Raw genomic sequence first — 27916 nt, forward strand, 5'->3', positions numbered from 1 at the left:
CTAGCACACAAGTCGGAGTTGCCTAATGCAACTTGTACGACAAGACTACGTGTAATCATAATATACGCTTTAGTTCTACAATCACATGAAGACTGGCGCTATTCGCGGTCACATACAAGTCGGAGTTGCCTATTGCAACTTGTATGACAAGATGTCAAAGTTGCCTATTGCAACCTGTACGACATGATTGGCACCTACTTGGATCTAAGGTGAGCGTGCGGTGCAGATGTGAACATACACGTGAAAGATTGGCCTTGGCCCTGGGCGAGCACTAACACCGGGTGCAGCAATGATGAGCAGACTACATAAATATAAGCATGCCATAACGATTCAATAATTCTGGTCAACATAATAAACTTACCTGCGCATCCCGTAGTATTATTTTAGCATTTCACAACAGTACAACATTTCTTATAACATTATTTAATCATGGCATAATAGGTATAAATCAATAAAACTTTATATATCATATATATGAAAACAAATGCCCACTCACTGATACGTCAATGGATCGTAGCCTCCTAGCCTCGCTTGTCCTCGTACATCCTCAGGATAAGTCTCACCTATGTAAGAAATAACTAACTAATTAATTAATAAGGATATAAACAAAAAGGCTAGGAAAAAAACCCCCATAGTTTGCTCAAACGGAGGGTTTAAATATACGAAAACGTTCTACTCGAGGACGTGGACCCATACATGTCTACCACTTGCCGGCCAGTGGCCAGACGCATCGTCACGCTCTGCCAGGTCACTGCCACATGCGCCTGACACGTTTGACAAACTGACAGAAGAATATTCCATCAGATTTGATGGAATATTCCATTAACCCTAACGACTTCAGCTACCTTTAATGGTGTCAGAATTTTTCGTTAAGTTTGACGGAATATTCTTTCTTCTTCTCTGGTGGACCTCCGCCGCCATCTGGTTCGTCGAAAACTAGAGAATTTGGCCGAATTCCAGAGAAATTTCAAACTTTCATATCTTTTTCATTTCTCAACCATTTTTGACAAACTTTATATAGACTCTCGGCCTTACTTTTGTTGTCTCAAACCCATGGTTTTCCTCGTCGACTCCACTTCAAAACTAGGCTAGTGGCCTTGGGGAGTCGCTTAAATGCTTCCAAACCTTCTAAAAATGTGCAACTCGAACGGAAAATAGTGGAGAAAATCACCCCTGGGTCAAAGCTTCCAAGTTGCTCCGAGTTGAACACTCAAAACTCGTCCATTTCGTGATCGGTTGGTATGGATGTGTTCGTGGGAACGAGAGGAACACGATGGTGGTGGTTGCAAGCTTGATCTGTGAAGATCTTTGATTGGCTGAGGAGAAGAAAAAATCTAATTGGGTGAGAATTAAGGAGAGTGATTGATTGGTGGGTAAAAACAGGTCACGGGTCCAGTTTTAAAGAGGGAAGGGATCAGCTTTCATGCAATATAAAACTACAAGAAACCTATAAAATCTGACTCACCCTATCTAAAACAGTGTTTCCAACACTGGATAATTTGCACACGCGTGTACAATTCTTCCCGTTGTTACTTTAAATAAACGTAACATTTTCGTTACAAGTCCGTTTTGGGTCTAACTCGCGCTCACGTGTTCATGACAACGAGTATTATTTAATTATGATAACAAGAAAATTAATTAAAAGCCAAATAAGTACATCCACATCACTTTACTAACAAGGACATAAATGTCAACTTACACACTCAGGGATAGAATTACATAAAAAAATTAGGGATGGGTCGTCACATTATGTGAGACCTATATAAATTTCTTGTAATGTATTATCTTACAAATTTGACAAATTATTAATTTTACACTTTATTCCCAAATCGAAACCGAACGTAAAAATTATTAACCGAAATTATTAATTTAACGGGTATAAAATTACCGAAGTTCTACTGTATTGTAACTCAATCCAAAGCAAATAAATATTCTAGTGACAACAACTGATGAGGTACATTAGGGATCACTAAACATTGTGAAAGGATTCACAAAATCCCAAATAATTTGTTATTTGCTACCTCCCCGTAGCACATAGGGTGTGCCGTAAGACTCAGGGCCGACACAACATTCTCATACAACTAATCATTTTAATACTCTGTTTAGTTAGAAACCACGCTACTAGACTCGACAGATTCATTAATATTATCAAGACCAGTAAATTATTGAAGCACATGATGAGAGTAATAAGAGGAGGCAGAGTTCTGTGTGTCTAAGATGAAGGGTGTCGGTAGCACAATGGGCCACCAGACGTCTAAGAACAAGACACACCTTGCGTGCAATTCCAAACTAAATAATGGAGCTATTACATTTCCTATAGGTTAACAGAATTATATGTAACTTGACAAAACACGGTACGGTTATTTTTATCCCAGTTCGAAACAACAGCGACTTGTTTTACAGTCCATCCACTCCGATCAGTCCATTCACTTGTAAGGAAATGCATCACGAGCGAATCCCTGTCATCACTTCTATAACTTGAATACTCGGCCTTTGTTTATCACTTTTCGGAGAGCAACCTTTGCTTCCTCCAGTGTCTCGACAGAATGGCCTTCGTCAAATGATATCCTCTGTACGTTGAACTGCAAACGGAGCAGAAGATCATTTTTAATCGTAAGAAACCGGGTAATGTTAGAGATTTAGAAGGTTGTTACTTTAGAAACCTACCTGTGCACCTTGGCGGACCCGAATATCAGTTCCCTTGCTGTCTATGGATATGAGAGCGGCATCATCCACCTCAGACTCGGCGGATAAAAGCTCTTTTAGGGGCTTCGAAAACATTGCATTGAGTTCCTAGATGAATAGAAAATTAACAGTGAGTAGGCCTAACTGGCAAAGAGGAGTGAAATCTGCAAAATTTACTTGGGGAAAACAACAATCAACTTAAAGGCCCCATACAAGCAGATAAAGACGAGCACACTAAAAGTTGACCAAAATCTGTCGACAGCATAATCAAAACACGAAGGAAATATCCCTTGCAGCACTATGCATACGTGTGGTTAAGATTATTGAAAATTCAAAAGTTCCTATTAGCCTTTACATAATTTTCTCTCAAATAAAAAAAAAAAATTGAGAGTGTTTACCTTCAGGTTCTGCTCCCCTCCATTAACTGCAATCCTATCAGGCTGCAGGGCCTCGTATTCTTTGACGTCGACCCAAGCAACAGTGCCAAAGCCACCAATGAAATATATGTCGCTGCAAGAAATCAAAAGAAAGTTTCAGCATGCCAAGAAATGCATTTAGTACCACTTTTGATCACCTCAGAAAACATGGAAATATTTGGCCAAGGAGTTTTACTTCTACATGGTCAAGGCATCACTTAATTCATCGTTAGGTATAAATTCCCACTCCAACACGCATTATTATTGTGCCCTAAAAGTTCCATTCTGTAAGAACAAGCAAAATAGAAAGGCAGCATCCGGCACCGTGGATTCTACCTAATGATTCATGGTCAAAACTTTACCACGTAATAAGAAATACAACTAGCCCGCCCCAGTTGTAAATGGACAATGCTTTTAAGAGGACATTGACACAGGCATACTTCAGGAGTCCGTAAAAGGTTCCCTGTCCCAAAATGGTTTTGACAATTTATGGTTCGGAAGAGCCTAGCAGTCAAAAACCAATTACAGACACAATGCGCAGAAAACAGCATGAAACACGAGAAATTTTTTAGTCATGGAATCAACATAAACGACACTAATTACTCAAACCAAAACAATTCACCAACCTTATGTTCTGCATCCTGAAGTAGTAGAAGTTTCCCCATTGTTGAGAAGGCCCCTGTTGATGCTTTGCTATGTATTGCTTATGAGCCCATTCCTACAATCACAGCCAAATGCAATGAACCTACTGCTAATTGTCTGTCCTCTTATCACACACATTTAACTTTTAAGCTAGACATTCAGCAGCAACAGCTGCGAGTTATAAATACGCTGACAACTCAAACTTTTCATGACCGGATTCTAAGAGCAAACTGCAAGTCAACTATAGAATTAATCCAAAAACGAAGAATTGACCCCAAACATGAGCTTCAAGCACCTAATCTTTTCACTACTATCTGCTAAATCATTCATTTCACATTTCTTACAGGTGAGAGCTTTTTGTTGCAGATCACCACTGTGGCTAGAGGAAAAAAAATAGACTTGTGCCCAGGTAACCAAATACATCCTTGCCAGGGTATGAGTTAGAAAATCACCTGTTCATGCTCTGGAAGTGGGTAGACATCACCAAAAATGGTTACCCTTGCATTTGACAAGCCGCTCCATCCAGGAATCTACACGAGCTAACTTTTAACAATATCCAAATGGAGAAAAATAGAGTAAAAAAGCCAAAAGAGAAGCAATCAAATCACTAACCTGCACAACAAGTGTGCATCTTGGATCAGCTAACAAATTCCGAGTATGGATGGCCAACGGTGAAAACGAAAATATAGGATCTACATATCATCAACGAATAACAATAGATTGATCAGTCGGGGGTCCAAAATACAGATCAAAGAAAACAAAATGGTCCAATATAGAGGATGACGGTTCAAATTGTCAACCACCGTAAACAAAGACATAATAGACTGCTAAACAGCCTCCATGCAACTGTTCAAGTTGTACAAATAAAAAGGGCTAATTATCACAAACGGTCCTTGATGTTTTGGAGATCCATAATTTTCGTCCTTTATATTTCACTTCAATCAACTCCATTACGGTGCTGACATGGCACACGGGACCCACAACTATACTTATTTGTTGCTATGTAGATGTTAGGGAAAAAAATCAACTTAATAGCTCAAAGTTTTTAAAACCATAATGAAAAACTTAAAACCTTCATCCCCCAAAACTTAAAAACCTATTAAAAAACACAACCCAAAACTCAAAAACCTCATCCGCCATGAAAGAATCCGTGGTTGAATCAATTGAGCTGAGGCACATCTCTGAATCTCCAGTCCAACTTCATCTTTAGTGATGGCCTGAGCAGAGAGGGGATGCAAATGGTTTATCATTTTCCTTTACCTATTTTTTTTTCAGTTTTGAAATTAAAACATTTCTTAAAATTTAATTATTTGCTTAAATCCATGTGGCATAATGTGATTGGTGTTGTGGGATAGCACACATGTGCCAATTCAGCACACAAACAAAACTTTAAGCAAATTTGGATGAAAGGACCGAACTGATGTGTGGGAACAAACATGGAGGACCAATGAATCAAAACATAAAGGAATAAATTATGATTTTCCACAACATTAAGGACCATTTGTGATAAAAACCCAATTTAAAAAAACATAGTGAAGGGGATTTTTAGAGACCACCTAGACTTTAACTTTATATGCAAATTCTTTTTTATTGAAGGATGACAAAAAACTGCTTAATAAAAATGTTAAAGCTCATTAACTTACGCCCTGATGAATCAGGTGCAAAATCAACTAGAGAACCAAATGGATATCCTTGTCGCCTGTGGTGCATGCAAGACATTACGGTGCACAAATGAGCAAATCTGGCCTTGAATGAGGAAGCAAGACGTATTTAGCAGCTTAAAAATAAATAATCAGCTAGCATATTAAATCCTCTTCAAGTGAAAAAAAAATAATATATATATATATATATATATATTATATATATTCATTCAGAATCAACAAAAATAACAAAAAGTGTCTACCTGCTCCATAAGATTGCGTACAGCTAAGGCGGGACGGGGTAAACCATGAGCTGAAGTTGCACTCTGCACCCCGCCAGAAATTGGAGTTCTAAAGAGCCCAGCTCTTGTTCCACCTCCTGCTCCACTAGCAGAAGGGGATGTAAGAGACATATCTACCATTAATGCCTCATCCACATTCTTCTCACTACTATCGAAGTGATTTAAATCGCCCTTCAGAACAAGAAAAACAGAAACAGACTATGATCAGATACAATTATAAAATCAGAGAACTATAAAACATATATGTACTGAAAAGAAGGGACTAACACTGCAAAACAAATGTGAGAGACCTAATTGTCAATTCTTAAAAAAAAAAAAATTCAAGCGTTTATAATTCCACACTGAAGCTATATGTAAAAGAACTACATGTCAAAAACCACCTTGTGCTGAAGAGGTCATTCCAAAGCAACATTTAGAGGTTGGTTCGCTGTTAAAAATCATTTAACCACAAAACAAAGGGTGGCAAGTTGGCAAGGGAGGCAATGCTCTATGGTGTCCCCAACTCACCTACTTTCTGAATGCAGTTTTAATAGCAGGCTATGGAGGCATACAATTGAAGGTTTTAAGTTGAATTTTCAGTGATATTCATTGTAAATTGGCTAAATGCGCATCGCAAAAAGTTTCTCTCTACTAAATCGTCTGCCTGTTTCGGACCAATCTGTTGTATGACCTATGGTTCGAAGAAACCAGACAGTGTTCACATATTGCTCCAGCACCGGGGCGTATTTCTAGAATAGCCCTTGTCGGTGTCATTGCTGAGCAATGTTTTGGAATATCAAGGATTTAACTCACAATTTTAGCTATCTGTGATAGTTGCCAGATTCCTTTCTTGATAAAGATTGTTGATTTTTCAGCAAAACCAATATGTCGGTTCCAATACATGTCAAATTCTTCACTTTTTCTTCGATCACAAAAGTTTAAAAGTCCTACAAATCAAAAACTAAACCAATATCAACAACTTGCACTCCAATTTCCACTTATTTGCACTTCCCACAACTACTTAACACAAAATACGATTTAATCAAAATTTTAAATTAATAAAAAAAACATACACGGACAAATTAACACAATTGCTGAAAACTTCACAAATTAAAACACGGACAAACATATGCAGAGAAAGAAGCAAAAGCAAATACCTGAGAGAAAGAGAGAGTGTCTTCGGAAAGCAAGCCGAACCCATTATTCGGAGGCCTCAGCTCTTCACTTTCGCCGGACCCAGAGGCCTCCCCGGACAGAGCTCGAACGCGAAGCCCAGAAAAACGAGAACTTTGACTGACTTTCACAAACCCACTTCGATTGTTCGGCGTTCTGATTGAAGTGGGGTTGTTCAGAACTGGGTGTACCTCCGGAACGAAGGCAGAGCTTGCGAGGGCTTCCATGGAGAATATACAGAGACAGAAAGACGGTGGATTAAGTGTTTGGTTGGATGTACTGTAAACTGCGGAGGCGAAACTGAGTGACAGATTTTGGGGTTGGAGATGGTAATTGTCTTGGGTTTGTCTTACGTTGTTCGCCCCAAAATCTGTTTTTTTTTTTTTTTTTTTTTTTTTTTTTTTTTTTTTTTTTTTTTTTTTTTTTTTTTTTTTTGGTAGTTTTTGGAAGTGGCATGCAATCGAGGAAGGTGAATAAATTGGGTCCTAAACTATGGTGAGATCTCGCGGATCGTTTTAGAGAATCTTCTGCATAATTGTGTATAATATCGAGAGTTGGGACAAAGTATCCTAAACGATGGTGCCAATCCTTCACCTGATAAAAATCTGCGACAGGAGTCTACAAAAGGAAATCTCCTTAGTAGGTTTTTCAGTTTCAATGGGACAAGGACTCCCAATCCAAATCAGAATTGGTTTCAAGGAACGGGGTACTATAAATACAAGGAATCATGCAACAGAAAAGGACCTTTAGAATCAGCATACAATTGCCCTGCGCAAAACCTCTCAAACATCTTGAGATTTTTCCTTTTCTTTTCCTGCCGACACACCTTCAGTTTGGATAAACAGCACTGCTGCCGCAGAATAAGCCGACCGAGGGGCACCTTCAGTTTGGATAAACAGCACTGCGTCGAGGTCGACCGATTATCTATCTAAGTCTCGGCCGAGAAGGGTTTTCGAACCCTTGTTGGTAGAGGTCATCTTACTAGCCTTTTCGGCATAGTTGGGTGTTACGAATTGTATTGCTCGGCGCCTTGGACGCCGAGTGATTTTATGATTGGATACTCGCAAGTAAGTTTCAGGGTTCGGCATTCCAACGGCCGAACTACGTTTACCATCAAGACATATATCACATTCGAGTACCTGTGCCCATATAGTTTGGTCTCGATTCGGCATGCTTATACTCTTACGAATATAATCACAGTGACCGAATCAGGCTCCGACGATTTGTGAACTCCGTCGAATTAGTAGCCTTGTCTTCAGGCTATAGACCCCAGAGACCGAGAGCGTTCCTTCCTCGGTCGCAATCGCAAGATACAGAAGTTAACAGCGCGCTCAATGCGACATTATCAAATTTTACTCCTCGGCCGAGCTTGGCCGACGAGTTGGCACGCCCCGCATTCAACCGAAGGACGTAGTTAGCTTATTAGTTACTCGGCCTGCGCGCCACGTGGTTTTGTAATTTTTAGGGTGAATAGTTATATATCGTGTAACAAGTTTTTGTTAAGTACTATTTATAGTCAATTTTAAATAAAAAAAAATTTACAATGATTTTTGTCCAATGAAGATCCTCCTAGCTAAACTATGACCTAATAACAAATAAAGCTCAACCATGAATAATTCTTGCCACCCGAGGTGCCATTTGTCTCGGTCCCACATCCACCATTTCGATCATAGGATAAAAGTAAAATGACAATGTTTAGATAGGTGTAAGTAAAACAATGTCGTTGTAAGGATTATTTGGTTCAATTTCAGAACCACTGAAAGCCTTACCAAACCAACAAATTTCAGTTTGGTTTTTCAAATTTAGTTATTTTTTTGGGTTTGGTTTTTTTTTTTATTTAGGTTCGGTTAAATTTGGTTTTTTTAGCATTTTAAATTTTACTCTTTTAGAATATTATATGATATTATTCTCGGCACTTTAAACAAACATTATAATATCCAAAAATAACACTTAAAAGCACATTAACAAAAAAAAAAAAAGTGTTGTTATTTCACTTCAAAAGTCTAATTATACATTTCTCATACATGTATCTTTTTCTAAATATAGAAAACTTGAGGTTCATAATAAAAATCTTTTAGTGCTAGTAACAGCCAAAAAAAAAACAAAAGTATTAATTTCAAAGTCTTTGTCAATGTATTAATGCCCCTCTCCCCGGATCTCTTCCTCCAAAATCTAAAGATTAAGTGATCTGAACTTTTGAAATTTGATCCAACGACTAAAAATTATTGTAGCTTTTAAAATTTTTTACTAACTTCTCTGTTTTTAGCCGTTGGATCAAATTTTAAAGGTCCAGATCATTTGATCCTTAGGCTTTAGAGGAAGAGATCCGGAGAGGATCTATTTTCATAATTGCACAATTATTTGACTGTCATTATGAGATGTGACTAATCTGATTATAATAAATGAAAACTGTAGTATAGAGTCATCCGATGAAATGGAAAACAAAAATTGCAGTGACAAGATACATATCACACAGGCAACTTCAATTTTCTGTCCATTCAGTTCATTAGGGCACAATTGCAACCTCGCCACTCAATTATAAGAGTACTAGATAGAATCGAATCTAAGTAATTTATTTGATCACCTGACTTCGAATTATCTTAAGAGAATCCACGTTTGGCTCTTTTGAAGGGCATACATTTCTTCTTCCGTTGTTCTGAGTTACTTTGTACAGAAATTTATACAGAATTACTTTAGATTGACTAAATCCTACGTTAGATCGACTAAATTAATCAATTGACCAATAGGTCCCACGACGTTAGAAATGGTACAACCTCTCTGTCTATTGCTTTTAGTTCTTTTGTTTTTTTCTATTGAAGTTTATTTCGGACCAAAAAAAAGGAATCAGATCTTAAAAGTTCTGCCTGCCGGACTGGCAATCCTCATTACTTTTTTACCAATCTTCCCCTATCATATACCCTGCCATGCGCCTATTGATATCTTCAAAAGATATTGCCGCATAGGCTATTAGGCCTCAGGAACATCAAAACTGCAGCAGATTTGACTATGCCCCACTGCAGTAGATTTTACAGCATGGCGCGATTTACATGTTTTAAATATATTTATTATGTTAATTGATAAAGAAAAAGTTAAATATTTGAAGTAAATGAATAATTTTAGATCATGCTAGAAAAAATCCCTCACAAACCAATCAAAGAAGCCGATTCACATAATAAAATCGGTCTATTGAATTTACATTAAGAATAGGGAAAATAATATTTAATAAACAACTAATTTAATCAAATTATTGCTAGCCCATTACGAGGTTAACCACACCCCCATTATCTTTACTGTAGATAATATCGTTTGTTTAAAAAAAAAATCATTGATAACTAATTTAATCACCTTGTTATGAACGTGCGAAATACCTTTTTTATAACCGGCATTACATGCCTTTTAAAATGTTTTGAACATGTTTTAAAAAAAAAAATAATACTTAATAGACAACTAATTGAATCACATTATTGCTAACTTATTATGATGTACTAATTATAAAAAATGTACAAAAAGAATTAATTATTAAAAAACACTCTTAAAATGACGAAAATACCCATGCATTATTTGATGCATTACTTTGGGTTGCTTTTGAATTTTTTTCTTTTGGAGGCATTTTTATCCAAAACTTTTTGGTGAAACTTGTGACCCGCCCGACTAGCGCCTAACGTTTTATAGAATCTTGTTCTTAATATGTTATGTTTTTTTTTAAGGAGTTTAACTGAAAGAGCTTCACTCAATTTTATTTTAATTAAAAGCACTTAAAAAAATTTATTTAATAAAAATGACACATATTACCCACTAATTTAACTTTTAGGGTTAATCTCAGTTTACTATCCTGAAGTTTATTAGTTTTCAACATTTGGTACACCAAGTTTTTTTATCCCAGAATGGTACCTGAAGTCATAATTCTAGGACACTTTCATACATCTATCAAGGTTGTTATTAGATCCGGCATTTTGATTGTACACAGGTTGTTGATGTAATGTAAATAGAATGTACATGCAAACTGAAATTCTTATTCTACCATGTCGGTTCAACTATTTGTTTAGTTTTTGAATTTATTTGGAAATACTTGTGTTGATTTGTGGCTTTGTGGGATTTACTAAAGCAAAATGTGCATTTTCCAGATTGATGAAATTGAGGATGTGATAGTGTTGCTGCTGCCTATTAAGTATGATTTATTGCTAGTTGTTGTTATCCAGATTTTGTGTATCTTTTTGTGGAAATAATTCATAGCTGTTGTGGATTGCAGTCTCAAAATCCGCAGTGGGTAATTTTTCTAGCCTTATCCATTTCTTAAATCCATTTCTGTTTTCTTGAATTTAAGGTGCTCGTACTGTTTCCATTTTTCAATTTACGTCTCATTTTTGTCAGCTGAATTTGAATTTGGGAAACAGAGAGGCAAAAAAAGGTCTTCAATTTGTCAACAATGCCAGATGCAGAATTCTCTTGAGAGTTCTTCAGTACTTTAGTGTAAAGGTTGAGGGACCGCAAAAAAATGCATGCCGGTGAGAGGTGTACCATTGACAGTGAGGGGTGATGGAATCCGGGTCGGGTGCATTTCGACCCGCCCACATAGTGGGCTTCATAAAGATAAGTGGGCGATGAAGACTTGGGTCAGAACAGAAATTGAAACTTGATTGGCCCAAACTACTGGCCCTATAGTATGAATCTTTTTTAACTCATATTTCATAGGGAGCAAAGGAGAAATTTTTCAGTATGACGGAGACATAAGTGGTACACCATGTATTTTTATATATGTTGTTAAATTTTTTATTTTTTAAGTTATTAACTTTTTAACACACATATCTCACCATTTATATAGTGACACGTGGTATACCACTCTATGTACCAGTCACACTGAAAAATCTATAGGAAGCAAAGATCCTAATCTACTCCAAATTTATAAAAAGATGAGAAAATTTGTATAAGTAGAAGTAAATAATGATGCCTTTGAAGTATCAATAACATCGTCATTCTTCAAATACAAAAAGTAGTAAATATATAGGAAGAAAACAAGAGTCGAACTTTTACAATGCTTTACCTTTTGGACTAGAAAACCAACATAAAAAAGTTGGTTTTACTCGAACGAGGGACGAAAACATAAGCAACTGTGTGCAAGTTTGATTCCAACAAGGTCATCATCGCCTGTATTTCTTATTAACACACCCAATGAGTTTGATATCATCCGTGTGAAATTAATGGGTGCTCATCGTCGGGTCTGTTTTTTGGTGCCTTGAAAAAGCACCACGCCAAGAATATATTTTGAGTCTTTTAAAAAACTAGCATTTCAAAGTTTTCAGCCAATGACAAAACGTTCGCTGTTGCACCGCGTGAGCCAATGACAAAACGTTCACTGTTACACCGACACGCGGTGCTACGCAAATGTACGATAAAAGTGCTTACGGTTAACAAGATTATGATGAATTAACATCTCAACTAATAAAAAATACACATCTCAACTCTCTCCCTCTCTCTCTCTCTCTCTCTCTCTCTCTCTGTATCATTTTCAGAAGGCCTGACAAAATATCTCCTTGCTTTCTTCAAAAACCGGTCTCCCCAACCTCCGACCTTGTTCCCACAGCTGCCTTTTTCATTTGTTTTGGTACAACTTGATCCCATGAACCCTTCACCAAACCCAACCTTTTTTTTCAAGTTCATGGATTCATTTTTCCTCTTGTCCCGAGCACTAAAGCTACTTCCCTCTCTAAGGTTTTGTCCAAGCTTTTAGATTTGAATGGTTTTTCTTCTTCACTCGAGCGATATTCTAATCTAAGCTAAACTGCGGGGAAGCTGGATTTGAACTTTAGTGCGTAGGGGAAGCATTGTCCAGCCAACTTGACTACGCCCAAATCTCCGCATTTGAATGGTTTGAAAGCTTCCCTCAATGAGAACATCAAACATTTCTTCGTGGTGTTCGGGTTATCTTCTATGGATCCCAGCACTTTTGGTTACTTTAGTCTTGTTGGGAGCAATTTCAAGATCATCTCCCAATGTGTTTTCTAGATATGGAAACAAATACCAACTCTCAGTGGGAGTGCCATTGAAGGGGAATGGCAACCCCCCTATCTTTGCTTATTGGATATGTGGAACTGAAGGAGAAAGCGAGAGGATTTTGAGGCTTTTGAAGGCAATATATCATCCGAGAAATCGGTATTTGCTGCAGCTTGATTCATGTTCGTCGGATTATGATAGGGGGCAGCTAGCTCTCTCTGTTCAAGCCGAAGAAGTTTTTCGATATTTTGGAAATGTTTATGTTGTGGGAAAAAGTTTTGCCCTCAACCAGATGGGGCCTTCTGCTCTTGCTGCCACACTTCATGCTGCAGCATTGCATCTAAAGCTCAGTACAGATTGGGACTGGTTCATCACTTTAAGTGCTTCTGACTATCCCCTCATGAATCAGGATGGTAAGTGCTTTCACATCAAAAGCACTTATATTACCGGCAGAGTCACTTGATGCTGAACTTCATTTAAATCAAGCTTGAAAGGTTTAAGGATTTAAATATCTGTTTTGGCTTATAAATTTTATCTTCGGCTTTCAGTACCCTCAGGCCGAGTTTGATAACCATTTCGTTCGTTTTCCATAAAATGCATGTACACTTAGGAACTTGATCACTTTAGTTTGGTAACCCATCTTGGTTAATTGATCAACGTGATTCACTGACTAGGAATTTTTTCCAACTCTTTCTGTTCAGATCTGCTGCATGCTTTCACTTTATTACCAAGGAATACCAATTTTATACATTTTACGAACAAGACTGGCTGGAAAGAGTAAGAAAAATCAGCCTCTTGATGCTCCCAGTAGTTTGTTTCTCTGATCTCTTTTTTCTTCGAACAAATTAGGCACATTGAGTTTTTCACTGACAATTTACGATGTCCTGCATTTTCTAAATGGAAGCTGATTGTCTGCAGGCAAACAGATCGAATCGTTAATGACCCTAACTTATATCTTCAAGAGGTTGCTCCACTTTTGTATGCTGTAGAGAAGAGAACCATGCCAGATGCTTTCAAAATCTTTGGAGGTAAGTTGCTCTTACTGAAATTGAGCACGAAATGAGTATTCAAAGAGAAACTTTTGAGCATGATAGTGATACTGACACGTAGTGTTACTAAAAAACTTCTCGTATTCAATGTGTTATAAGATTAAAACAGCTGCAAGTTGGAAAAATTCTAAAGTTTCATCATAACTTATGAAATGTGTAGGTTCGCCTTGGACGATTTTAACCAGAGATTTCATGGAGTACTGTGTAAAAGGCTGGGATAACTTTCCCAGGAAGTTACTGATGTACCTCAGCAATGTGCCCTACCCTCTTGAATCCTACTTCCACACAATTATCTGCAGCTCATCTGAGTTCAAAAACTCTCTAGTGAATAATGACCTAAGGTACATTCTTTGGGACACGTCTGCACTCGGAAAAGCAAAAGTCCTTAACATGTCACACTATGATCAAATGTTAGCAAGTCGAGCGGCCTTTGCTAGACCGTTTCAAACAGATGATGATCCAGTGCTAAACAAGATCGATGAGAGTGTTTTGAATCGGACTTCGAAAGGGTTGGTACCGGGAGAATGGTGCCCTGGCATAGGGAGAAGTAAGAGCTTAGAGAATTCAACACCTGATAAGGAAGAGTTGTGTCCAAGTTGGGGCAACATTAACCATGTCACCCCGGGTCCTCGTGGCGTTAGTCTCCAAGAATTTTTGGCTAAGCTTGCTGTAGAAGGAAGATTTACAACCGGTCACTGCCAAGAACACTGATAATTTTCCAAGCTTGCATTTGGAATGTTTCTTGAATCAGATGATGATGATGATACATATATATATGATCATGATACACGTGTGTGTGTGTGTGTGTGTATTACAAAATAACACTTCAAACTACATTTGAGTAGAAGGCTTGGCTTTCTACTTGATTGAGGTATGTATGGTTAGTGAATTAGGAAGATAAGGTCTGCATTCTCACCCAGTGCATTTGATGACAGAGTCTGATGTTGGATTAAACTTTCTTTTAGCCTGTATTCGAAAAGGCTGTGAAAGTTGTAAACTGACAATAATTTTTAGTATTATTGAACGATATCGAGGACATGTGGTTGGGTTAAGTTACACAATTAGCTAACACTAATTCAATATTGAACTCGTCATTTTATAGCAATCTATACTAATACTTCACGTTTACAAGTACAGATAAATATTATTTGACCGTAAAACCAGTAACAGCTGATAATTGTCTTTCATTATTCAAAATCATTGAACTATGTGCATATATGGGGCTACCTAGGACATTTTACCCGCCCCTTGCACCGAAATTTTGAAGTCCCCTCCCTCTAAACTTTGTAATAAAATGCTCACGAATACAATAGGACGATATTTTCCGATAATTTTCTTATGTTTAGGCTCACTGTTTCCTTCAACCTCCATATTTTGTACCTTGGAGGCTTGAACATATTTTTTAAACAATGTCTTGATCAAAAAACAAAAAATTTTTTTAAACAATGTCAAGGTACACACAAACACACACACACACACACAAACATACATATATATATATATATATATATATTATTTCTTGACGTGTGGTCATACATTCTTCTCTCTCTACTAGTGCAGAGAAAAACCTAGAAACGTCACTGGTCATGGATGTAGAAAATAATTGACATTCACCCAACTAAAGATGTGTCTTTTTCATAAAAAAATAATAAAAAATGTGATGCAGGGTCAGCATCTTAAATTGAGATTTCACCGATTCTTTGTGTCTAGAGTCGATGGATCCGGAGATTTGTACCATTTATTTTAAATTATGCGGTTCTCATTAGCCTATTCCTTTACTCATTTCATACAAATCAAGGATGCGAATCTCTCTTTCTTCAACGACCTGAATTTTCAAATCCTTAAACTCTAGACACATAAATTCAAAGACGATCTCGACATCGTTGCTTCTGACCGCAGCCACAACCGAACTTTTTGAATGTTTCTTTCTCCTCCACCAAACCTTCTCAATGCCTCAAAAATCAGAAATCCCCACATTTCAGTTCTCACCTTTATAATTATTAACTGTTAATATCTGCTTTACTTTATTATTGACCCCTCTTTGTAGAGTGACTCACACGGAACAACCATACCACTATTGTACGTTTTGGTAAAATAATACAATTTTTTGTGCACATAATAGTCCATTATTGGACCGACATGCCAGTGTTGGTGAATCTGATGTATAAAAGTTGTGAGGCTTGTAATTCGTGATTGGCATGGGACTTTGAGGCAGCCGGTGCGTGGAGGAAAGAAGGTATTGTGTCTGTAGCAGATCGAATTGATGGCAGTTTGGGAAGGACTCTGGTTAGCAGAGCCAGAGCGTATGGGTAAACAACAGATTGTGGTCAATACTGACTATGCTCATTCTCTTGCTGCCATTAACGACCACTCTAGGGATTGCTTTGCCGTTGGTCTGATTGCGGGAGGACGTGTGTCCCTAAAAGCTGTAATGGGGTGGCCCATAGATTAGCTTAGTTTTCCGTGTCAGACAATGAAGTAATTTTGTTCGAAAATCCAACTGATATTATCAACTGATATTAACACGAACTTCTTATCCAAGATTTGATGTAATTTTCGTTTGAGATCATTAATATATCGGCTCTTTAAAATTTAAAAAAAAAATTATCAATTCCATTATTATGTCAATCAACTCGCCTATTTAGCATTCCCGTATCTTCTGGTTGCTTTATGTAATGAGAGCTGGCAAATTTACTACCACACTATATAAAGAAGAATCTCTCAAGATTTGAAAGTTTACTTGGTCAGATGAGCAAGTTAACTTGATGAGTGATAAACCTTGGAGAGAAGTATCGAGTGTATTTTACGGAAATGTCAACAAATTTGCACCCACCACAAATATGACACATGCATCTTATTATGCGGTAACACATCTTAATATCTTTTACCACATGATAATGCTTATGAGAGAGAGAGCATATTTCTTTTATAGCAAGGAATGCTAAAACACACCATGGACACAAATTTGTTTACAAATCATCTATCGAGAGGCTAATTTTGTGGTAGATGTTCTTGCAGATGCGGGTCACTTTTTTTTTTTTTTCCGCTAGCATAATTAAGTTTTCCATGTTAACCAATGTTGGTGTTTTCTTTTTTTAGTTAATCAATAATTTAACAAGCTTTTGTCCATGACTTGGAGATCTAACAAATTAAAAGGACTGAATTTTACTAGACTAAAATAGTCATTGGCGGAATCCCATCATTCTAGTAAAAATGGATCTTTCTTTACAAAATTATGGTTAATTAGTTGTTGGATCCGTTGAAAGCAAAATCACAACCATCGCCGACTAAAGATTTGGTCCACATTTAAATCTCTTTTAACACATCACCATGGAAAAATTGGGCATGTGTGGCTAATTTTCCGCTCTCACATCTAAAAATGTGGATGAGAGGTCACTCTGAGAGTCAAACTCTTGTCGTATCGTGAATATAAAGTAAAATCCTCGACCATAAGACTTTGAGCCTTCGTGGTATTAGAGCATTAATAGCCATAAAACGGTCAAGAATTAAACCACTAATAAGAACCAAAATTAATGATGAAAATGTGGCCAAGATCGATCGATTTTCAAGAATTTCGGGTTGTGAATTGTGATCTTAAAAAAATTAGGAAAAAAAAAAACGAGATTACAAAGTTAATTTAATCCTTTCGCCCCCAGCTGGTGCCTAATTAAATGTTATACTGACTAATTAATGACCATCATAATTGAGTCTTGACACTTAGAGTTCACACGCGTACATTGCACTCGCACGTGCGAAAGGACTCCAAACACTCAAGTCTCAGCACTCTGCCCAGCCTTCCTCCAGATCGTCCCGTCGTGCGCGCCTAATCCTCAGCTCACTCCCGAGCTTAGCTTCAACGGCTAGGATCAGCTTAGCCGGCACTCCGGATAGCACCTCGACCCGTCTCAGATTCTGACACGTAGAAACCGACCTATCCCCACGGAATCTCAACCCGAACCAAAACGACGCCGCAAGGGATACTCTCAGAGGCACACCCGCCAACCGCTCCAGGCAAAATCCCGAGGCATTTGACGCCGTTGAAACCACCGCAGCCGCCAAATTACCATTCACCCCAACGTTCTTACACCAATTTACGAAATTACCCTCCGCTCTCGCATCCACTCGCCTTGAAGTTCTTGCTCGCGCACTCCGTACGCTATAATTTCTCTTGGCGCCGGAGAATTTGCACAGCATATTCCTCTTCGCGCCGGGGAATCTGTACGGAGTATTTGAACCGGAAACCTCCGTCACGGAGCCCTCGGATTTCGGATTCTCGTATCCGGTCTTTGTGGTCCCCATTTCTGTGCTGGATATGCAGGCGGAACAATCCGACGATGACGACATGGCGTCGCCGTCGCAATCTCCGGAAAAAATTTCAGGCGAGCAGGAGGAGCAGAGAGAGTGACGATCAGGGGTTTCAGCGACGGATTTGCAATTAGAGCAGAGAGGGTGGCGGACGTGGCGGGCGACGAGGAAGTTGGCCTGGTGGACGCGGGCGTCGCAGCGGGAGCAAAGGAAGGCGGAGTCAGAGGGGCAGTAGAAAGAGGCTTCCTGGTCGCAGAGTTCGCAAGCCCGGAAAAGTTTCTTCATTTCTTGATTTCCGGCGGAGAGCAGAAGAGGAATGGAAGTTGGGAGACGATTTGGGAATTCGGGGAGGTGGTGCGGTGAGAGGATATGTGGGTGTGGCGAGGGGGATTATATGGAGAGAAATGCGGTTATGGAAGATGAGAAGGTTGTGTGTGAGTTGAGTGTCTGTATTTTGGCTTTTAAGACTTCCTCCTCAAACACTCAACTCAGTCTCTGTCCACATACTAAAACCTCCTCCTCTCCCTTGAAATTTGCCCACATATGCTCTTATATATATAATAATATAATATTCCAACTTTCGGGTTTTGCAACCTTCACTCCTCTTACTTTTGATTATTGCATTTTATCCCCAATTAATTATTTTTCTTAGCAAACCTTCTATTATCGGTTTATATTAATACTAGTAAAGTAAACTTCGAATACGTGAAATCACCCAAAGTAATAAAGATCACTTGAAATTTTTTTGCTTTCTCTTTGTCTCCTTCCAATTATCTGTATTGTTGCGTTATATTTAGGATCATGTTCGACAGTTTTGGTTTGTCGTTTGCACTTGTGGGAGGAGATAAGAACACTCCAAAAATCACTTCCATGTATATAAGGTTATGAAGCATTTGAAAACGTTATGAAAGTGGATTTGGATGTGATTGTATGCGATACATTAGTTGTGAGGAATTGGTAACATTGTACTCTAGATGAATTTGGTTAGGCTCAAACAAGAGAGAAAAACCATAAGCAATTATGAGTTAGTGTCAATTGAACAACCTACCATTTTCTATAATTTTAATATGTTTTGACCCATTGATTTTACAGTTTTAAATTCTTTAAGTAACAGATAATAATTTTCAAAGTTCACACTGAGATTTTTAAATGCAAGAATATTGCTCGTTGCTTGAACTTTGAATTTGAATGTGTAGAGAAATGCCCTCAAGAACTAATTGCATTGGAAAAGAATCATAAGTAATATTTCAATTGCAGCATTTTATATAAATAATCACTGAGTTTGTAATATTTCCTCATTTATAAGGATAGTATCTTCTTATTAAAATATATTAAGAAAAACTAAAAATACACTGGTGTGAATTCGTTTCTTATTTTTTTCTCGCTATAATTAACTATCAAACCGGAGCTCTCCTAAAAACACATTGTGGCATTATTTGGTGTTGAGGGTGAATTCAGTAAAACGATAACAAAAATGAGCAAAAGGGAAAAATGGTGGTTTTTGAAATATTTTTTGGCCTTTGTAATATTAAACAATAAATGTGAGTTTGTTTTGATTAAATATCGGGCTGCTACCAACTGTGGTGCGAACGTGAGCCTCAAGGGCCCCAACGGCAACCAATTCTCCACCAGAAGTTGGAGCGGCATTTCGGAGACACGTGTCACTATTTGACATATATCACTATTTGACACGTATCACTACGTAACTACGTCACCATCATCGGAAATCACATCCTCCAAACACCTTGCAAAATTTTGGAAGTTGTTTTGCTGAGGACTTCTTGACAATGTCTGGAAGTTGTTTAGCTGAGGACTTCTTGACAATGTCATTTTAAAACTCAAAGAAACTGTTACGTTGAAAAAATATATTTTTTTTTAAAAAAGATAACTGGTAGCAAATTACGATTATCTAAATAAATAACCTTTTAGAGTATACATGATTTATCTTACAATGCCGGTCATGTTTGGATAAAAAAAAAGGGAAAATATTTTAGGTAGTCGACAATCGGTGTTTTGTTTTTCATCTTGAATTGCTATGATAATGAAAACTAACAGAAAACCTGTCGCAAAATCAGTAGCGATGTTCATAAACTTGACTCCATTTAAAATTTTAGTAGAATAAAGTTTGATTGTCTTTGTTTTACCGGCTGGTTTAAAACATGTAACGTAATTAGATTTTTTTTTTTTTTGAAAAGAAAAAGAAGAAAAAGGATATTTTTGAAGTTTGCGTAAAAACATAAAAGATCATAAAGTGGGGAAGAAAAACTTATAGTCAAGCAAGTTTATTCTAGATATTGTAGAGGGTGGTGGGGTCACGGCGGAGCTGCTTCATGGTCTTCATTGCGTAGAGAGAACGCTCCTCCGTGAAGCGTGACCCCCTGACCATACGGTAAACCGACGCGTGGCAAATCTCAGCTCACAGTTACTTTCCAACTCCAATTTCAACCACACAAGCGATTCAACCACTGCAAGTGACAACACAAGGAATTAAAAAATGGAGAAAAATTAAATCCGGCGGGGACCCTGCCGATGAGCGCCACGTGTGCGGCGAAAGCTGACGGCTGATGCAGAACCACGCAGTAGGGAGGGAGGGAGCGGTGGTTGTGCGCAAGTTTGGCGTGATTGGAATGGGAATGATTTGTAGGTGGGAGTCGTGGGACCGAGCTATCTTTTTTTTTTTTTTTTTTTTTTTATTAGAAAACTAATAAAAAAGATTTGGAAATTTTAAGTTTTAACAGTAAGGACAAAATAAAGAATAAAATAAATAGTACCAGGATTAACTTTTGAGGGTAAAAATGTGGTTTTTCGTTAAAGTGAACAGTATCGCGAGCTTTTCGTTAAAATTTCTTTTTTTTATTTGTCACTCAAATTGTATAATATTTTTTTTTTTTTCCTTTATAAAAGGAAAATGAGAACTCGTTGATGGCTTCGATATAACAGTTCATTTTTTTGGAATTTGAGAAGACTCCCAAAGGTATTTCAGTCTCTCTGACCACTATCTTGCGATTTATTAGCATCAGAAATTAAAGTCATGACTTATTCGTCCCCAACTACTGAGTCATCCATTGATGCTTGGAATTGTAATAATGCAAAAGGTATCGCACTATTGTCTGCACAAAATCAATGGTACAAAAAGCAATTGCATGCGAGGTTTGTTTTAGAGAAAGGTATCGTATTTCTCGTTTTTGAAATGTAACACTAGGTGTAGAATGGTTGAGATTTTGTTAGAAGAGTTTTGGGCAATGAGAGAACAACATAAATTGTAATGTGTCGGTTGTTTTTAAATTACGTAGGGGTAGTCTATATGTTTCTTAGAATCTCATAATAAGGTTTATTATGCTGGAACGTGTTGGTTGATTTTGATCGTTAATGTATGTGGAGTTACAATAAATTAACGACTAAATTTCATTGACACGTGCATTGATAATTGATAGTATTAGATTTTTATTCATAATATGTGACTTCAGTTTCATGCTAACATTGTTACATTGACATGCATATTGTAATAATACTTAAAGGAAATAGATCTTCATTTGTTTTTAGGAGAAACTATAAAATATTTACAGGACATGTTCTGCGTTGAATTTTAACTATATGAACTGACTACTTTTTAAGTTCCACTTTGAAGATATCATTGCAAAATATTATCAAAGTTGAAAATGATTGAGACGTCTAGTTGTGATCAAATAATTTGACGAATATGAGCTCGTTTGATATGTTTTTAAAATGATTGAAATTGTCTTTAATGAAAATATTTTTGGAATCAATCCTTAGTAAAAATGTGAGTAAATCCTAGAAAAGCACTTAAAGTGCTTCTTGGAAGAAGCACATAACCGGTGCTTCTTGCATAAAAGCACTTCAAGTGCTTTTGGAACCCAAAAATATTTTCTCTAAAAGTGCTTTTAGTCATTTTAACAGTATATCCAAACAAGCCCTACGTTTTTCTAAGAGATATTAAAATTCACTATGAGAATCTAATGGATAAAGTTTCGGATTGAACTGATTTTTTTTTTTTGCAAAAGATGGATTGATGAATGGAGACTTCAGTTTGTTGTAAAAGAATGCAAAACAGGCACCAGAACTAGTCTCCATTTATTGTATAAAAATGGAAATCCCTCTCTTAAGCAACATATACGATTGACTCAAAGTTCATCTCTCTCTCTCTCTCTCTCTCTTTATGCAAATCCAACATAAGTCCATCAATATACCATAATCCCCTAATTAAGCCAGATTACAATAAAGATTCTCAGGCAAAAGACCAATGCCCATGGTGTGATCCAAAAATTAGACTCGGGAAATCAATAAAATATGTTCGGTTGGTGTGCGCGACTAACCTTAACACTCCGTTGGTTATGGACCAAATTTATCAGTAATTTTGACATATGGTTTTGCATTTCTTGGATGATGCCTTAAGTTTCACGAGAAGAATATAAGAATGAATGTAAAGAAAGAAAGTACTATGGGCAGAGGGGGCGTTGAAGGGTAGCGAGAGGTGTAATTGCACAGGGCGGCGAATTTGGGGCCCCAACATTTTTTTGTCATCTAAAATTTATATGTAAATATTAAAAAAATATTTTTATTAGCATTTTAAAAATTTCATTGTGCACTCCTTATAAGAGTAAATTATTTTCTTTCCAAATATAAAAATTTAGAGTGCACAACAATATATTTGAAGTACCAATAACAACACCCTAATTAAAAAATATTTTTTTTAATTTTATTGTATAATAATGCTATATATTCAAGTGAAACTTTGAAATTAGAGTTTTTGAAACTTTTTTTTTTTTCTTGTTTGGTTGTTTAAGATTAAACTGTTTTTGATTATTCAATGAATGTTATGTTTGTATTTCTTCTTACTTATTATTTAATGACTTTGGAAAGTTACAATCAGTGAGTCCTAAAGTTTGTATTGATTTAAGTTATTGTTTTCTAACATGTGTATTGTCCTACTTTTTTTAGAAAACTATCTTTGAAAGGGCATTTTTATGAATTTAAAGCCTCTAAAATCTCAGAGACGGCCTAACTACGAGGTTGTGACTTGTGAGATGAACAAGACATGTGGTTGGGTTCTAGGCTTGTAGCTAGGAGTTTAAAACATGTTTTTTTTAATTATTTGGGGTGTGCTATCCACATATCATTTTTTACTTCTCACACATCCCTTATTAATTTTTGTCCATTGATCTTTTTAACTCATCTGATCCAACGATCGAAAACCAAAAAAATATGAGAGAAATATAAAAGGATGTGTGGATGTCACACCCCTTTATTTAATCACCCCATGCCAACCATAACCATCCATCTCTAACTTGTCCATGCGTTAACAAAAGGCCAACTGAAAAACACTAGTACTTTTTGTCACATGGAGGCTTTTCCCTGCCCAACTTAAAGATATACAAACACATTTTACATGTGTTTTAATCAACTAGTACTATCAGATTTTTTTTATTTATTTGTATTTTTTTAAAACTGTGGGGTTCGGATGAGAAATTTAGATTCGATTTTTTATTAAGTTTTTGGAAGAAAAGATATTGCTAAACTAAAAATTTGTTTGTATCAATATTCTATTAGATTGACAGTTTATAAACATAAGACAACAAGTTAAATCCTAACAATGTATTGTGTGTGTAATCATTACTTGTTTTGATACAAGTAATAATCGGTGGAGTCCAACCTAAGATTTCAAGCAATAGCGGAGCCATCTTAAGATTAGAGTAAGCTCGGGCCTATCCTCAAATTATTTTTTCCTAACAACCTCTACTATCATTAATTAATTTTATAATACCACTATTACTTGAGTTTGTAATTGTATTGGTTAGTTCAATTAACTTCAATCCAACAAATACAAAGCTTTAAATTTTTTACATTAAATATTTGAAACTATAGTTCTATACTAATATTAGTTGATCATCATTTCAGAAAAAAAAAAAAATAGTTGATCATATTATCTGGTTCTTGACTATATACAATTATTTCCTTTGCTTGTAGACTTATTATTTTGGTTAATTTCTCATTTCCCTCTATTATATCATCGATGAAATCCAGAAGAGAAAAATATTTCCTTTTTCCAAATTAGCACAATGAAACCCTTTAAATGTTCTCATGCCTTAATGTTTTTAGAAAAATGTTCTCTTGGTCATTATAAGAAAATGAATGCATGGTCAATCACCTTTGAATTTGATACCAAGAATGAAGAATAAATGGTGTGCTTTTAATATTGTTTTATATTCAACTCTTGATATAGTTGACCATATATAATGAAGAATAAATGATTGGTCACTCACCTTTAAATTTAATACCAAGGCCACCAAAAGGATGAGATAGTTTCTATTTATATATATATATATATATATATATATATATGTATGTATGTATGTATGTATATATTATGTCCATTTTGATCTAAAGTGCGCCCCTCCTAACATGAAGTTTTGGCTCCACCACTGATCTCAAGTGCATGAATAAATGCTTTTACTACTTGAGTTATAAGCCTTTAAATTGACATTTTTTAGCTATGCTTTTACTATATTTATTTTTTCTTTATCACATTTAAGTCATCAAACTTGTTCTAATATGCATATATTTCATGAACAAGTAAATAAACAAAAGTGCTAGTTTTACCACATATTTGTACCATCATTTGCACCATATCTCTAATAAAGTTGGACCCACATATGTTAGCGGAACCTATCGTTGTTACAGAGATGGTAAAAATATGTGGTAGATGTAGCATATCTCACAACCTAGAGAATGACTTATATAGAAGCGGTTCACCACCACTGTGGTGTCTCATTCTAAAAAACCAACATGTAAGTTTTTCAACACATGACATTTGTATTATCGAATTGGAACACCACGTGATGGTGAACCCGTTCCATGTAAGTTACTCTCCACAACTTGATCTCAAGTTGTTAAAAAAATAAAAATTTGTTATAAACTTTACTGTGTAGGGGGAATAACACATCCTCTACACAACCCTACAAACACATCTCTCTCTCTATTTTCTCTGTGTCGCCGGCCCTCTCTCCTTGTCAGTTAAATATAGGCCACAACACGTTATCAGCATCCTCCTACTGCTGGGCTTAGGAATCTAACGTGGAAGTTTTCTGCATCAAACTCGTTCATCATTATCATCAGGCAATCAAGTTCTTTCAAAACGACGGTTTTTATCTTGATATTTTTGTAGTCCTGATAGCATGAACATTCACCATAATGCATGACACAACTTTGCGTTTTTCAAATTTTAGTTTCTACATAACTTGTATATGCATTATATCCATAATTGTTGAATTATGTGAATTGATATTGCCATAAATTGTATCATATATCTGTCCATGCATTCAATTATTTGATTAAATATGCATTGAATTAATTGAAAAAGAAAAAAATTGAATTTTTTTTTATAGTTCTTCGAATCCATGACCTAAGCCACTCACGGAGCCATCGAGCTCCACTGGAAAACCCGACGCCTATGGCGTCCAACCTAGAAACCCTAACTAGCCTGCAGCGGGACCATGGCCTTGCCATGCAATTTTTTTGGCAAAATACGACATGTTGTCATGATTTTTGAACCAAAATCATTGAAATTCCAGAAGAATTTCATCGTATTTGGGTAAAATTCAAGTTTAAATTTCATGGGTTTCCCTTTTTCTTTTCCCTCGACGTTGAGTTACTCCATCTGTCACTAGGAATTGGCTTACTGTCGAACCCACGACTCTGCACCGAGAACTATGTCCCAAAACCCAGCCGCTTGAAACGATGACGCCGTTTTCTTTCCCCAGTGACACAACCTAGTTCTGACCTTGGACTTGACCCAAGCCCACTTGGGCTTTATTTCTCCCAGCCCGTATCATAGAGCCCAATTGGGCCTCTATTGGACTCAGCCCACGACACCAGCCCATGGCTATAGTGTCCCCGTGTCCTACGACACACTGGATTGCGTCTCCCTGAGTTTATACATCTGCATCGCACCGAATTCCAACCTGAAGCTAGAACATTAATGCATTGCATCACGAAGCACCAGAGCATGCCTCTGAATAGGCTTACATCCCCAGCATGCTCATTGCCGCACTTGATTAGTGCCCATATGGGCCCCTTATTTTTGGGCCTATTCCAGCAGCCTGTTTGCTACTAATGGGCTAGTAGCCCAATTCTTTTAAGGTCTAATTAGCTCGTGCTTATTCCAACCCAATTTTTGGGCCTGGACCTCACAGTTTCAAATTACGCCCACCCGTGGGCTTTGGCCCATTATTTTGGGCCCCGAGTTTAAATGCCTAACTTTTTAGGCCTATGAGTTTTATAAATTTTCACGAAGTCCAAATAATTAATTCAATTATAATAATAGACCTTGAAGATCTATTTGCATATTTCTGTATATATATTAGTGTTTGTCTACAGGAACATCTGAACCTAAAGTTCATAATTATTTTGAAACCTAAAGTTTCTAGAAACATGCCTTGTTTGAAAACCAGAAGATTTCTTTAAAAACATCACCCATGAAATCCCGAAGTTTTTTTCATGTAAATTTAAACCAATAAATGTCTATTAGAACCTGAATATTGTACTCCTATGTGAATGGATTGATTTTTTTCTCCATTACACTAACCACATTCTTGTCCATTTATTTTGTGATAAGGACATGTCGAATTTAAACAAACTCGACTTCATTGCTTTAGAGGTCTTTGGAAGGAACTACCTCAAGTAGGTCCAAGATGTGAAGCTCCACCTCACTGTAATGAATTTGCATCCAGTCATTGAAGATGAGACGAACAACCCAGTTGGTGAAGCTGCGAAATCCACTACCATGATCTTCATCTGAAGACATATTCATGATGCACTGCAAACATAATACCTTGCTGAGGAAGATCCATAAGCACTTTGGGTTGCTTTGGCTGATTGCTTTGATCACTAAAGGACATCTTTTTGCCTGAAGCAAGATCAGCGCTTCTAAGACTTTAATTCTGTGAATGAATATAATTTTGAATTTGTTGAATCCGATCACTTCTCAAGTTTTGTAACGAGAATTAACTGAAGAGGATCTCTTGGAGAAGACCTATTCGACCTTCTCTGCTAGCAATATTGTCCTGCAGCAAAATATAGGGCTCAGAAGTTTACTTACTTTTCGGATTTGATCTCTGTTTTACTTCTCGCTAAAAAGCAAAATTAGCTGTTGATGAAAAATCATCAACCTTAGCCTACTGGGCCGACTGATGTGCCTGAAATACAATATAACACAAACCAACGTCCAAAATGCCAACATAGGCGTGGTAGGGGCGGCCAGAAGCCACCCAGTCAAGGTCAACAGAGCCAAGGCCCACCCAAAGGAGGAAACCGAGCCCAGAAACGCCCTAACCTCGCTCCCAATGCCCTAAACTTCAAGAATAAGGGTAAAGCACCAGAAACCATGGATGTGGACATACGCTACAACTGTGGTTCAAAAGATCATTGGTCCCGTGTCTGCCCTGCTCCCTAGAAGGTTGTAGTTGAATATCATTCTCATCGTAAGAAGTTTGAATCAAACTTTGTGCAAGTGGATGAATCGGAGGGTACTAAGATGAAGGTTTCTGACTTTCAGGAGGATACCACACCTATAGAAGATTATAATCTTAGACATGAACTATTTTTAGTTGTTATTTGGAACAATGGAGCCGAATTCCACCTAGTGGCCAAACCCCCCTTGTTTTTTGGTTTAATTTTAAACAATTTCCTTCATGTTTGGATTATTTGTTGGTGATTTG

General features: G+C 36.9%; 3 protein-coding genes across 4 annotated transcripts; 1 reads left to right on the forward strand and 2 right to left on the reverse strand.

Annotated features, from left to right (window-relative positions):
• Positions 1 to 2122: 2122 nt before the first annotated feature.
• On the reverse strand, positions 2123 to 7292 carry LOC103966845. Of its 2 annotated transcripts, none has more exons than XM_048563950.1 (10): positions 7273 to 7292; positions 6822 to 7235; positions 5647 to 5856; positions 5387 to 5489; positions 4356 to 4435; positions 4196 to 4273; positions 3728 to 3819; positions 3084 to 3195; positions 2668 to 2793; positions 2123 to 2582 (listed from the first exon to the last, which is right to left on the reverse strand). In XM_048563950.1, exons 2-10 carry the CDS (start codon positions 7062 to 7064, stop codon positions 2472 to 2474), a joined length of 1155 nt encoding a protein of 384 aa, XP_048419907.1. In that variant the 5' UTR covers positions 7065 to 7235; positions 7273 to 7292; the 3' UTR covers positions 2123 to 2471. The 2 variants fall into 2 exon arrangements, with proteins under 2 accessions (XP_048419907.1, XP_048419908.1); XM_048563951.1 differs by lacking the exon at positions 7273 to 7292 and adding an exon at positions 6478 to 6611 and having other exon boundaries at positions 6822 to 7233.
• A 5045-nt stretch (positions 7293 to 12337) lies between these two features.
• On the forward strand, positions 12338 to 14929 carry LOC103966844 (beta-glucuronosyltransferase GlcAT14C). Its single transcript, XM_009380061.3, has 4 exons — positions 12338 to 13241; positions 13530 to 13605; positions 13747 to 13856; positions 14038 to 14929. Exons 1-4 carry the CDS (start codon positions 12722 to 12724, stop codon positions 14586 to 14588), a joined length of 1257 nt encoding a protein of 418 aa, XP_009378336.2. The 5' UTR covers positions 12338 to 12721; the 3' UTR covers positions 14589 to 14929.
• Positions 14930 to 17407: 2478 nt separating this feature from the next.
• On the reverse strand, positions 17408 to 18709 carry LOC103966843 (B-box zinc finger protein 32). The gene has a single exon (XM_009380060.2). It carries the CDS (start codon positions 18465 to 18467, stop codon positions 17655 to 17657), a length of 813 nt encoding a protein of 270 aa, XP_009378335.1. The 5' UTR covers positions 18468 to 18709; the 3' UTR covers positions 17408 to 17654.
• Positions 18710 to 27916: the final 9207 nt, after the last annotated feature.

Source organism: the organism of the source record quoted next, unplaced genomic scaffold (genome assembly GCF_019419815.1).
Source record: "Pyrus x bretschneideri cultivar Hongxiangsu unplaced genomic scaffold, Pyrus_bretschneideri_v1 Contig37, whole genome shotgun sequence".
Lineage (NCBI taxonomy): Eukaryota > Viridiplantae > Streptophyta > Magnoliopsida > Rosales > Rosaceae > Pyrus > Pyrus x bretschneideri.